The sequence below is a fragment of the Drosophila grimshawi genome, unplaced genomic scaffold (genome assembly GCF_018153295.1).
Source record: "Drosophila grimshawi isolate 15287-2541.00 unplaced genomic scaffold, ASM1815329v1 contig_44, whole genome shotgun sequence".
In the NCBI taxonomy this organism is placed as follows: Eukaryota; Metazoa; Arthropoda; class Insecta; order Diptera; family Drosophilidae; genus Drosophila; species Drosophila grimshawi.
This window is the reverse complement of record NW_025063240.1, coordinates 5108229-5122505: the sequence shown is the minus strand read 5'-3', so window position 1 is coordinate 5122505 and position 14277 is coordinate 5108229. Positions and strand designations below refer to the sequence as shown.

Genomic DNA, 14277 nt, shown 5'->3' with positions numbered 1-14277 from the left:
CATATCGATAATAGGAAATATCGTCATTCTCAGATAGCCGGTGGTCGCAGCAGTGCGCGCGCGTTCGTGACGCTTTAATTTCACATCCAATAAATTGTGATTTGAAAAAGTGCTGCTATTCAAGTGAGTAAACTTCAACTATAAACTGCAATCGTATAAAAAAGGGAAATTTTGGTTAACACACGCCACTATTCAATGTTCAATGTGTGTATATTTAAGTGGGTGTATATTGGCACATATATATATACGCCTGTGTATCCTTGCGTAGTCCTGCTGGCGCCGCGTGTTTTTTTCTAGCAGTCCGCGTGTCTGTCTCTGTGTGTGTGGGAGTCTGCGTGCATGTGTGTGTGTGTGCTTATGCATATACATATTTAAATTAGACATTTTTTCTTCATGCTTTAAAGCGTTTTGAACAACAACAAACGTAATTACTTTGCCGCGAAAAATCAATAAATGATTTGAACTTTTAAAGGGCACAAGACATAAAAAAAATAACAGAAAATAAACTTGTTCTGCTTCTTCTTCACAATTGTATTTCATTTGTGAATAATTAATATAAATCGCTGGTACAGTTATTTGATGTCCTTAACTTTGCACACACGTCGTAAAGTTTGGCATGCGCTGCTGCCATGTGCAGCTGTTTTCAAGTTTGTTGTTGTCGATTCATTGTTGCGCAGCTGCTGCAACAACAAGAAGAACAACAACAACACAGCGCACAATCCGATCAGACGCATTTCATAGTATTGGGAATTTATTGGATATCCCTTATAAGTCATGTTATACCTACCCACCCCCTCCCACGTAACTACCTCTTACGTGTCATGATTCACAAGCGCCTCTCAGTCTGCGACTGCTTCTTCTTTGTCTTCGATTCCTATTAGAATTTCACGTGATGGTTCAATTAAGTGTTGTACAGTTTATCGCTTGCGTACTAAGAAAAAAGCTTTCGCCATATTTTTAAATATTGCAAATACTTGTACATTGTGTTAATATGTGTGTGTGTATGTGTGTGTGTGTTAAGCTCAGGCGGACAAAACATGCATTTGACATTGAAGCTGTCCGCTTGGATGCTGCTTCGACTCGGTGACTGTAAAACTGTACCGGCGTATTTCGCGATTTCTGTATACATACATATATATATATATGTGTGTGTGTGTGTATGTGTATGCATTCACATATGAATATTCAATATGAGAAATATTTTATATTTATTTCCTTGCGCTTACGTCAAACCAGGAGAATACTTACATATGAACATAAGCCTGTATATACATATATATATATATATATATATATATATATATATATATACATATATATATGTATATTTGTTCAATTGCACAGAAGCAATAATTTCTCTGCATAGATGATATCATGAGTAAACAGAACAGAATGATTGGTTGCAGCACCAGCAGCAGCAACCACCCTAACAAGGTCGCCAGGAATGGAGGAAAAAAGGGCACAGACAATAAAAAGAATTCCATTGCAGCTCAAACTGTTGGCAAAGTACAGTTAACAGTCAACTCCTCTCACCTTTGATTGGCTCATCTATAAACATTTAACGCATTTTGTGTAAGCTTGTGTTTTTCTTTCTTTTTGTGCTTAGCTTTTGTCCCAGCTTCGTATTTGCTTTTGTGTATGTAGATTTGGTACTTTTGCTATGTGTGTGTGTGTGCTTGTGTGTACCATTAAGAAGTTTTAGCACGTTGTCAACAACTTTTTAAATACCCTTTGTTTCGAGTATTTCAGTTTTATCAACTATTTTTGTTTTATTTAATATGAATTTGACAATGTACTCAACAAAAATCGATCAGCATCGGAATGACTTGTAAATATATATTTATAATATATCATAAAATATATATAATATAGCAGTGATGATTTTATACATGTGCCATTTTTCTTGCAAGTGTATTTCATAGTCGTTGCCAATCTTTCTTGGTGCTAATTTTTTTATAGTCGCCATCCATATATATTTTTGGAATGTTTTTTTTTGTTGTTCTTCTAGTCTGGTTAACGCACACGTTTTCATATCAGCCGACAAACTCGTGATTTTGCTGTAGAAAAAAGATATAAATAAAAAACGAAAAACAAGAAAAGAAAGAATAGAATGACTAGCAAATAATATACAGACACACACACATATACACATGTGTGTGCTCATTTCTTGAATATATTTAGCGACTCTACATTTTTAAGTTATGTTATGGTGGGATATATATTATAATGGGACTTATATAGGAAGGGATGTTATGCTACAACTCTACTACTTTTTATCCTGAAAATGTCCATTTCCAATTTGGCACAAAGGGATGACGAAAAGGCCTCATGAAGATTTTAAGATGGATGTTTTTTCCCCCTTTCCAAATTGCAAATATATATCGCGAGTACAGTTGAGAGTGAAAAAACATAGCTAAAAAATGCTGACGTTCTTTAATTTAGTAAATTGTTGAACCTGAAATAAATTGGTATTCACTTTGAACTTTCTACTTGTAAATTTCCGCTCAATTGATTGAATATGCTCATTGTTGTTATTGTTGCATTCTATGTTGCACGTGCTCGTTAATTACTTTGCAGCTTGCCACACACACACACATATATATATATATATATATATATATATATATATACAGACTTACAACCAAAAGTCGACTCATTCATGCATAGATGAAAGCATATCCAATTCCATATTATTGAGTTGAATAGAAATTTTGCATGGCACAGTTTGAGAGTCGCTGCTGCTGCAGAAACCAGTTCACCTGTTTTGTGATTAACCAACAAGAAATGGCGGCCAACCCGCGTTGACCTTGAACTTGCCGCTGTGCAACCACCCGAGTAAAGCCGAGGCGCAACCGTTGAGCGTTGAGGGTGGAACTGTTTAGGAATGGGGCGCCCTTTTATTTTTATCCAGTTTTACAGTTTTAAAATTTAGTTTCTTTGGTGCAGTGATTCGTCCTTGAATGGAATGCGGCAAATTAAATCAATAAAGGCGAATTAAATGCAATTTTTATTTGACAGTGTCAAGGCTGGCGACGCTGCAACGGTATTTCTTGCCTACACCTAGACATGCAAGTCTGTTTTTCTGCTGTTGTTTTTTAGTTATCTATTTTTTAATTTCTCAGTTTTCAAATTGTATCAATTGGTATTGAACCACTGTGCATAATGAATGGGAAGTGTTTGAAATAGTTTCCATTTATGTGTAATTCATGTGATTGCTTTAAATACCACGTGTTTTCGGACAATAGAGAAATTGTTGGAATTATTGGAAATATATATAATATAGTATATAGGAAATGCAAATATATATAAGCAACTGCTGTGGGAAGGTTGTGTTTAAATATATGAATTCTATTATTATATTATAATTATATTTTGTACATATTATATATTTTTTTATGTATAATATATAATTCTAACAATACAGAATATCTAATAGTCATTATTTATTATATATAATTCTTTAAGTACAGTATATCTAAAAGTCATTCTATTTTATCATATTATTATATATTTTTATATGTATTATATATAGTTCTATAATTACAGGATATCTAATAGCCATTATTTCTTGTGCGTGTTTTCTGAGTTGTTTACCTGACGTCATTCATATAATTTAGCATGTCAGTTGAAATCAATGGGGTGGCTTTTAAGACCCTCCAGTTAAAACCCTTCACCCTGACCCCTATCCTCAATCTTATCCAATTTCAAATTGAAATGGCACAGCGAAAACTGTTTTGGTAGCACTGCATACGTAAATGTTGCGTGTTTTGTGTCTATTTTTAGCTGAGCGTACAAAATTGTGCCAACAAATTGCCAACAATTATTATGTTCACGATTATTCAAGCAAAATGCGTATATAATTCAAATAGTTGAATGGGCGAGGGACAGAGGATATCGCTGGAGACGTCACTTACGCAAAGTTTTAACTGAACAAGCAAAAAAAAAAACAAACTGGAATTGTTTTGGTTAAGATCCTGAGCTCCCCTTGGGTTTGCATTGCCCATATGGGTCCTTTGGGGGTCCTTTTAAGAGCTCTTTTGTTTAAACATTGCCATTGTTTAAGCACTTTTAGTCTGTTCTGTGGCAGGTATATAATTTCTAGAACCAAATATAAGCTGGCAATTTATTATACCCTGTACCACTAATTTTTATAAAATGGGTCTACAAATTCTTGGTAGTTTTTTATGGTATTTGACTGATAAAATATTACATTTGGAATCCAAATAAAAAACTTAATTTATTTGAAGAATAATTATGAATATTATAATTGGCTTACTTCCATTTAAACCTTGAGTTTAGTCTTTTAGATATTTTTGTACTTTGTTTCACAAGGCTATGCCTCAATAAGCGTTAAATACGAATGTTTTGTAATCTATAAAAAAATTTCACGTGTTCGTCTTATGTAGCCGTTTTATACAGTAACAATAATATTTGCAATGAACAAACAATCAATTGATTCTCGTTTCCGAGCAATGTAAACATTCGTTATTAAAACAAAAAATACGAGCACGATTTTCAATTACCCTTATCTTTGGGGCAAATTAACCATTTAATTACACTTGAGAAACAAAATCGCCAAGCGTTGACTCACCTTTTTATTCAGAAAGTATATTTTGTGTATTTCTAAAAATTTTTTTTTTCTTATGGTACATTTTTGTAAAATATTGAAAAATGTGTCTGATTTTCAGTGTAACTTTTTTGTGTGTGTATATTAATAATTAATAATTATATTTAGATTTTTTGGTACTTATATTTATTATTAAACATAAGTATTTTAAGATTTCACATATACAAAGAAAATTTCATAAAGTTACAAAATTCATATAACTTCATTTGTAAGAAAAAAGGTATTAGTTTAGGGACTCTAAGTCAAATATAACAGACGAGAAAACCAATTTCATTAATATTTTATGAATTTCGGAGGATGTTTTTTTTTTAAATAATATATTCTATTACCATATCTTTCTGATAAATAGGAAAAAAACCTTACTAATTTTAAGAAATTGTTTTTTTTTTATTTCGAAAAAAACAAGATAAACTTTCTAGTTTCAGATTTTATTCTGAGTGTGTCATAACTACACACAAATACACTACTTACCTAAGCGTGACCTTAATACACAAAAATTGCAACAATTTAAGCAATGTGCAATTTTAATTTTTCAATTATTCAATTAATTTGTAGCAAGTGTTTCGAGAAGAAGGAAACTATTCATCATAGTAGGGATACTGTCTAACGAAGGATCAATAACTGCATTAGGGGTAGTCAGTTAGTTATTTATTATTTATTAAGTTGAATTGAATTGATTGATTGACCGATTGGAAATGTATCTTGCAGACATGGTGAATATCTTCTCTCTGACGTGGAAACAATTATGCTGTCCTAAACGTCAGGTAAGAAATCAACTATTTTAATTAAAGTTTAAATTATATTTTACATAATTTTTGTATTTATACCTTTTGCAGTTAAACAAGGCAACTGCCATTAGCTCCTACTCAACATAACAAGAAACTTCTCTGAAACAACAAACACAACAATAACAACACTAACTACACTTACTCAACAACATCAGCAACAACAACACCACCACCAACAACAACAACAACGTTAAATCCAAATACAACAACAAGAAGAACAACTAAATGGAAAACAAAATTAGCTGCTACAAACAAGAAAAAGAAAATTATTGCTAGTTTTTCCAAGGGATTCAACGCAAGTGGTGTTAATTACAAGTTGCAAGAGGAGTCAGACACAGATATAGAGAAAGAGAGAGAGAGAGCAAGCGAGCGATAGAGAGAGGCAGAGAGTAGATTTTTATTAACTGATTATTATAAATCTTATTATAATTAATTTATTAGCCAGTGTAGTCTAGTGTCGTCCAGTGTTGTCGCACTATTACAGTTTGTGTTTAGTCTTTAATATTAACTTATTGCATACTTTTAGCCGGATAGCTGAGCTAAGTTTCAGTTTTTGGCTTCAGCTTTAGCTTCAGCTTCAGCTTCGATCGAGGAGGCTCAAATAATAACCCGAGGGGTTTGTGGTTATTGTTTTGTGTGCCACAACGCGACCGTACTTCTAATTTTCATTATGAAAATAACAACAATGAAGTCTAAGCGCAAATATGGCTGTTTAGAAAATATTTGAAAAGAATTTTTCAATTATTAATAATTAAGATTATTTTCCACATATATATATTATTTCTTTATTGTAGTATTTGTATTTTATAATTTACCAACACGTTTGTTTTGCACAAAAAGAAGAAACAATCCCTAAAACCCGTCCAAAAATTTTACACACACAATTTGGTTTCGAGCAAGCAGACAGACAGACGGACAAATAGACAGGTAGACAGGCAGAGAGTTGGCAAAAGTTTTAATTAGGTTGCAATTAGTAAAACAACAACGATGGAGAGCTACTCACCAGATTTGCTATGGATGGTCATTATTGGCTTTCTGATTGCATTTGTTTTGGCCTTTGGCATCGGTGCCAACGATGTGGCCAATTCCTTTGGCACCAGCGTCGGCTCCGGCGTTTTAACCATACGTCAGGCATGCGTGCTGGCCACCATTTGTGAGATTTCCGGCGCTGTTTTAATTGGTATGTGAGGAGAATGTCAATTTGTCTGCATTTGCATACTTAATTCAATCTTTAATCCATTACAGGCTACAAGGTGTCGGATACGATGCGAAAGGGAATACTCGAGGTTAGTTTGTACGAGGGAGATGAGGATGTGCTGATGCTTGGCTGTGTTTCGGCGTTGACAAGCAGCGCAATTTGGCTGCTGGTGGCCACGTTTTTGAAGTTGCCCATTTCGGGTACGCACAGCATTGTTGGCTCCACGATTGGTTTCTCGTTGGTGGCACGCGGCGTGGAGGGTCTGAAGTGGTCAACGTTGGGCACAATTGTTGGCTCGTGGTTCATTTCGCCCGTGATGAGCGGCATTGTTAGCATTCTATTGTATTTGGCCATAAGACGTTTCATCTTGTGCGCCCAAGAGCCGCTCAAGGCCGGCTTTCGTTCGCTGCCCATTTTCTATGGCTGCACGTTCTTCATCAATGTTATTAGCGTGGTGCTCGATGGTCCCAAGTGTAAGTTGCAGCCAGTTGCTGCTGCCTGGTATAATTATTAATAGTTTATCCTACGTCTAGTGCTTTATATGGACAACATACCCGCTTGGATAGCGTTGAGTGTTAGCGTTGGCTTGTCGCTGCTGGTGGCGCTATTGACGCAGTTGGTCGTTGTCCCACTGCAGCGACGGACAATTGCCAAGAAGCTGCGCGCCCAGCATCCCGTCAAATTCAATTTCGAAGACTCTGTGGGTGAGTTGTGCTATGAAATTTAAATTATTTAACTTTTAATCATCAAACTTATCCGGCACAGAATCGTCTCCATCGGGCAGTCCCAAGAAGCAGCGCCGTCCGCTGTCGCTGGTCAGCGAGGGTAAACCCTTGCCGGCTATTGCCGAAATCACCGAGCTGGTCTCGCTCAGCGACAATTCACCGAGAACGTTTAAGCTGGCGCCATTTGGCCTCGCTGCCAAGAATAATAATGCACCGGCCGAGGACTACCGTATCGATCCGGAGCTGATACGCAAGGCGGAGGATCTGCTGGGCAAGGCGAGTCTGGATAACACAGATCTGACTGTGACCAGTTTGAACTACATCGATGAGCAGCAGCAGCAGCAGCAACTCCAACAACGTCAAAATGGACGCAAACTTCAGGAGTGCTTCAAACGCGTCCAATCGCCCAAGGAGGAGCATAAATCGCAGCAACAGCAGCAGCAGCTTGGAGCAGCCAGCAATGCAATTGCGAGCAACAATCCCACCACCACGACCAACAACAATCTGCAGGTGGTGGAAAGTGGCGGTAGTCTGGATCTAATGATGATTAGCTCCACATTGTCACCCAATTCCAGCAAGGTGCCGCTTATCGAGAGCAAGGAAGCGCTCAATGAACAGGTCGAGGAGCTGAAGCGTCAGGCGCAAAGTAATGCCAACAATCGCGGCGCAGAGACACCCGAAGTGTCCATGCTCTTCTCGTTCCTGCAGATATTGACGGCAACGTTTGGCAGCTTCGCGCATGGCGGCAACGATGTGAGCAATGCCATTGGTCCCCTCATCGCCCTTTATATGATCTACCGCGAGGGCTCCGTAATGCAGAAGGCGGAGAGTCCCATTTATATATTGATATACGGCGGCATTGGCATCTCTGTTGGCCTTTGGCTCTGGGGACGGCGCGTTATCGAAACCATTGGCAACGATCTGACCAAGATCACCTCATCGACGTGAGTAAAACAAACAAACAAACAGACTGTGGTTAAATATATATTGCTTATTATTAGTTATCTATTACTATTACTACTTACTTACTTTTAATTTATATTAATTGCTTGCAGTGGCTTCACCATTGAAGTTGGCGCAGCCATCACCGTTCTGCTGGCCAGCAAAATTGGCTTGCCCGTTTCGACGACACATTGCAAAGTTGGTTCGGTTGTTTTTGTGGGACACGTGAGCGCTGCCGGCCGCAAACAGCAGCTTGAGGAGCACAAACAGATGGAGCAGCTCGAACAGCAGCAGCCGGAGGCGGCGGCGGATGGCAGCGTCGATTGGCATTTGTTTCGGAATATTGCCTATGCGTGGATAGTTACTGTGCCGGTTACGGCTATTCTCAGCGCCGGAATGATGTACATGCTCTGCGCCCTCGCTGTCGATGATATGGGTGGGCATGCTTAGGACCCGATCGAGCCATTTCAATTATTAATTTGTAAAAGCAAACTAATGTTTCGGAAAAATCTTAAGCGAAAAAACAAAAACGAAAGAACAAAACCAAAAAAGGAACACCTTAAAAAATTTAAACTTAACACAACAACAAATTACTCACCTAACTAAGCAAAATGTTATGAAAAGAAAGAAGCATTTTACTTAATGTCTAGCATGTCTGATTATAACTGATATGGGTATTGATATTGCTTATGAACTCATTATAATATTGTGTGTGAACAATCCTTATTTTTTTTGTATATCCCAACATAAATTTATTGCTTTTGTATCAGTACTTAAAATGCAGCGCATTTTTATTAGCACTCAGCCTTTAATTTGTTTACTACATTTCAATTACAAAAGAGTTGGTTCGAATATCTTTTTGACAGCTTTAAGAAAAGTGTATTTTACATTCGATAAATTTCAAAGCAATAGAGCAAAACTTATGAATAAAATACAAACTACTACAGAAAACCTCATATAATAAAATATTCGGTGTTTTAATTGTGCTCTTCAATTTTTTGGGGTTGATTAGGTATTTTTTTATTGGCAAACTGGTTGACAAGCTGATATCCAATATACCCTTCTATCTTCAGTAGCAGAGTATCGAAATGGTCGCTGATAATGAAAAGCCACTAAACTAATGCGATGCAATCCAATTGCAGTAGTTTATAAAACAGCTGGAGGAACATAATGAAACTATTGAGCAAAGCGACCAGCAAATATCCAATTTACAAAACAAAAAATTTCAATGAATAGCGATTCAATCAAATTGATTGGAGTTAAACAATCAGTTGGAGAAATATAAGAAAACCATTAATAAAAAGAACTAACAAGTTACCAATATGCAAACCAAGTAAAGAAATGTGAACAGAAATTGGAGGATTTAAATGAGAAACCCGAATTAGATTTCACTGCCTTTGCAGATGATCCGGGTGCTTCACTTCAGTTTCTTTAATTATTTCGATGATGCTTTATGTGACTCTAAGACAGCAGATCCAGCAGCGAATCAATGGTAAAGTGGATTTCCACAGGACATGGGCTGAATACCGTGAAGGCCTTCCTTCAATGGCGGTTTCTTCGATAAATAAAGTTGAATGCTGTGTTGTGTTTAGTCTTAAAATAAAATATTGCACTCTTTTAGGCAGCTTCAGTTGGAAAGTTATATAAATGTAGTTATATAGAAAGGGAGGGGGGCTCTGTTTATCCCAGTGGTAGTTAAAAAATTAAGCTTGTTCAATTGACAGTATTTGTGTCCAACAATATTTATTATTTATTATAATATTCAATATGTATTTTAAAAATAACAGCAAGAACGCCTACACATATTTACATATGACTGTTTAGAGAAAATTTATGATTAGAATTTTTCAATTAACAATTAAGAATTTTCTCCATTTATATTTTATTAATGTATAGATTCCATATATCATTTATTATTCTGGTATGTATTTCTTATTTATTTATTTATATTTATTTATAACTGATGTGTACATTGAATTTGTTTATGAACTAACACAAAAATAAAATAAATTGAGCATTTTACATTCAAAGCAATAAGACAAAACCTATAACAAACAAAAAATACAATCTACTACAGAAAACCTGATATAATAAATCACTCGAGTTGTGCTCTTTCCAAATGAAATAGCGAGCTTTTTACCTGGTCTCAGTTTGCGTGCCAAATTATAATTAAGCTCGCTCACAATCTCACTTGGCATGCAAATGATGCCCAGAGAGCTTTACGCGCTCGCGCAGCTTTTGAGCTGGCCGCGCGTGTGTTCGCCACGAGAGCGCCGGAAAGCTTCATACCAGTTGAGTTTTGAGCTTCGATGAGTTCGGTTGCACATCTATCGCTGTCGCTTGGGCCAAGCTCTTGAGCCCATGTTGTTCTGTTGAACTCGTAACGCCTGCGCGTGTTTTTCCAAATGCATTTTCAAAACCGATTAGAAATAGTTAACATTAACGTTCACGATTAATAAACGCAAACAGCTACACAAATTGCGCGAAATATACAATATTTGTGATTTAACGGAGGTTTAGTGTGCACAGATGTTTTAATTGGATTTGGATTTGGATTGTAACTCTACACTGAAAGGTGAGCGTGTGATTGAAAAATATTAAATAACGTATTATTAGATGGCCTGTTCACACTTTGACAATAGCTAATTGACTTGGCTTCCATATACGCTCTACACTCTCTTCTTTCTTTTCTTTGCTACCTGTCTGCATTTTACTTTTGCCATTTTCTAAACGGCAAGTTTTTAGTACGATTGATTCAGGTTTTTCCGTTGCCGTTGCCATTTCCAATTCCATTTCCATTTCCATTACTCCAATGCGAGAATTACTTACATTTCTATCTACACGGTGTATTACTTAATTTCTCTACTCAAGCCGATTTGCGTGCATTGAACTCTTCTTTCATCTGTGGTGCCTTAAAGGTGTGCGTGTGTGTGTGTATGTGTGTGTTATTGTTGTTGTTGTTTTTTGCCGCTTAAATTCCTTAAGTTTTCATATTGTTGTTGTTTTTACTGATTATTTTTTGTCTTTTTCTCATTTGTTGCCTTCGCTGCGAAGCGGGTTGTTCTTATTTTGAGTCATTTATTTAATGAGCTATGTTTTGTATTTGTTTTTGTTTAAAGCCTGTTGCCCAAAGTTGTTAAATGCGCACAAAGTAAATTCGCAATTTGCCACTTTTTCACATGCATGCTGGATTTTTGTTTTGTTTTTTTCTTTTTTTTTTCAATGTTGTGCAATTATTTTATTAAATGGAATAATTTGATTCACTTTAAAAAGAATTTTGAATATTTAACTGATCGTAATTATCTTAGAATCAGGTATTAATTAGCACATATTCTTTTTAAAATTCGAATGAATCATTAAATGTATTAGTTGTTTATCAATTGTATTTTGTCTTGCATATTTTTCAACTTGTTCAATTTTTATATTTTATGAAAAATGGATGTGTTTTTAAATTAACAAACTTTAGCCATTAGCAATTAAATTGAAGCAGTAGCACTTTTGTAACGATTTCTTTGGGATTTCTTTACGCTAATACGACTATTTAATTTGACGGGGCTGTTAGCCACGCTTGGCAGGCAGTGGCGATCTGACCCATTTAGTAGACCTTAGCAGGTGTCTGACAAAGCATTTGAATTTTGCATATAGATCGCTAGAGACAGATTTGCCCATCTAGCTGTGGTTCATTATTGGCGAGATTTAGCGGTGTTTTTTATTTTATTTTTTTTTTTTTGCCAGAGAAATCACTTACTACTGCAAAGCTTTAAATTTTTACAGAACAAAAGACCCGTCAAAGCCATTAACTTGCCCGAAAGAGCCGCAGCCATGGCAAATGGCCAAAAGTCATTAAAGTATTTTAAAATCTATTGAAATCAGCGAACACAAGAAAGAAAAAAAAGGCACGCCTTCCAAATTGTACAACGGTGTGTGCAGCATTTTAGCCACATTTCGCACCAGGTGGACGACCCATTGGAATTCCAATTGGAAACCGAACTGGGAACTGGTTGTTGGCTTCACTGTACAGCGTTCAGTGTTCATTATACGCTTATCAGTTCATTACTAGCTTCTGCAGCAGTAAATGCATGCAACCTACCAATTTTGCCACTCACTTCGATTGCCTGCTGTACATATCGTCTATGCAATTAATAAGAATCGTATCCAATGGATGCAATTTCAAATGCAGCACATATAAAAAAAATATATACAAAAAAATATATATAAATATATATCATACTGCAAGCTCGATGCTGGCATTTTTGCTGCCTTACAACATGTTATTACTCGATTCTGACAATCCACTTGCCAACGACTTTTCCATGCCACATGTGTCTATGTCTATGAATCTGTTTGTGTGTGTGTGGCCATAATGATAACCCTCGCAGCAATCGGTTCCCCCCGGTTCGCCCCATTTTGCGCACTTTCTACGTCAACTCCTTTTCGCCTGTTGGTGACTCTAGGAGTGGCTCAAAGACACTCCCTCCACATTTATGTACCATTACTTACTTGATATTTATTACAAATAAAAAGGTCACACAAATTCTAGCAGCGATTTCTAAAAATATAAAAAAAAGAAAAAAAAAACATATGTATTATTTTAAGACCATAATATTTAACCGAAATATGTTTAGTTTAGCTAGAGCTGGAAACAGAAAGTAGACAAGTCTTACATACTTTCAAGATAATAAATTTAGGTACTAAAAACAAGTTAGAATGCTTTAGTTGAGAGTGCTCGACTAGGAGATACCCAGAAGGCGGCTATTTGTTCAATATGTTGTACCGTTTTCCCCATTTTTAATGGGTATACAAATAAAGAATAATATTCATATTTTCAGTCTTATGTTGTTTTCATTTTTTCGATTTTCCTTAAACTAATCCGAAATTGATAGATTTTCCTTAGTTTCATATTTGCTGGCCCTGGCCTAAAATTTTTTATTAAACTCTTACAACTTAAAAACATGCCATAAATTTTGAAAGGCTTTTCCAAATTTGCATATAGTCAACCAAAAAGGGTACTTTACAACGGCTTGCAATTTGTTTGGCAGAAAAACTTTCTAATGTGTATGATTTGCTTCCCGTTTTATTGATTTTCCTTGAGTTTTCTTTATCAGTTGCCAACTTTTTTTTTTTGGAGTCGAACTCCTCCCCCCTTCCCTAGGTCTGTTGCAGCTTCAACGTCATTGTCACTTAAGTTGGAGTCGTTGGATTGGAAGTTGTCTTGTTGCACGACTGCATTTCCCACTCAAGACAACATTTCATAAAGTTTATTAAACTTTAGCCAAATTGTTAAGGCGACAAACAGCGAAGCTGCCCACCCGCTTGCCCACTGCCCCCTGCACCCTCTGCCCATTCACTTTTCGTGTTGGCCGCTGTAGGCGCTGCAAACAAGTTCATCAGCATTTGGCCAGCCAACAACTACAGCACTTGGCCAGGCCAAAAACCAACTACCACTCGACGGCCTGATGTTGATGTTGATGTTGGCAATGGAAATGGATTGAGCCGGCTCATGATTTTGCCTCATCTGGTCATAATGAATATACGAGTATTTTCCTTGAATACTATTCAAAAGAAAAAAAAAACACTCACTGTCATTCACACACTCACACAGCTTTTTTTTATTATGTACAGGTTTAATTGTTAAATGCGAAAATTGATTAGACGTGCATATCCTGCGTTTGAGTTGAAGCAAAAATTAAATTTATTGCACGTTATGCAAGTTTTAAAATGTTGGGAAATTTGTGAAAAACTTAAGTGCAATAAGATTATTGCATATGCGAAGTGGTTTACTATATGGTTGTTGCTTTCGCCCAGGCTAATATTTAGAAATATTTAGAAATTATTTCGAAGGACTTTACAGTATTCATGGTGATTTAAATATATATGTAAGGTTTACAATAGCATAAAATCAATTCCATAAAAACACACACTATTCTAAGTTTTATTATGGTTGTTTTACTTTTCCATACACATATTTAATGTATATACAGAGTGTATACTAAAAAA

General features: G+C 36.1%; 2 protein-coding genes across 2 annotated transcripts in view; both read left to right on the top strand.

Moving 5' to 3' along the window:
• The first annotated feature begins 30 nt into the window (after positions 1–30).
• LOC6558212 (sodium-dependent phosphate transporter 1-B) lies at positions 31–9246 on the top strand. The gene is made up of 7 exons (XM_001985165.2): positions 31–123; positions 5336–5391; positions 5464–6595; positions 6661–7086; positions 7147–7317; positions 7379–8282; positions 8394–9246. Exons 3-7 carry the CDS (start codon positions 6403–6405, stop codon positions 8728–8730), a joined length of 2031 nt encoding a protein of 676 aa, XP_001985201.1. The 5' UTR covers positions 31–123; positions 5336–5391; positions 5464–6402; the 3' UTR covers positions 8731–9246.
• A 1324-nt stretch (positions 9247–10570) lies between these two features.
• Positions 10571–14277, top strand: part of LOC6558198 (brain-specific angiogenesis inhibitor 1-associated protein 2) — a 33226-nt gene continuing 29519 nt past the window's right edge. The window contains exon 1 of the mRNA XM_001985167.3: positions 10571–10855. The gene's annotated coding sequence lies outside the window, so the exon portion shown is untranslated. The remainder of the gene's footprint in view (positions 10856–14277) is intronic.

Excerpts from the sequence above, each read along its gene's own strand:
- LOC6558212 (XM_001985165.2), top strand. The coding sequence starts at position 6,403 with ATGGAGAGCTACTCACCAGATTTGCTATGGATGGTCATTATTGGCTTT. Across the intron at positions 6,596-6,660 it reads TTCCGGCGCTGTTTTAATTG|GCTACAAGGTGTCGGATACG; the intron begins GTATGTGAGGAG and ends AATCCATTACAG. Across the intron at positions 8,283-8,393 it reads ACCAAGATCACCTCATCGAC|TGGCTTCACCATTGAAGTTG; the intron begins GTGAGTAAAACA and ends AATTGCTTGCAG.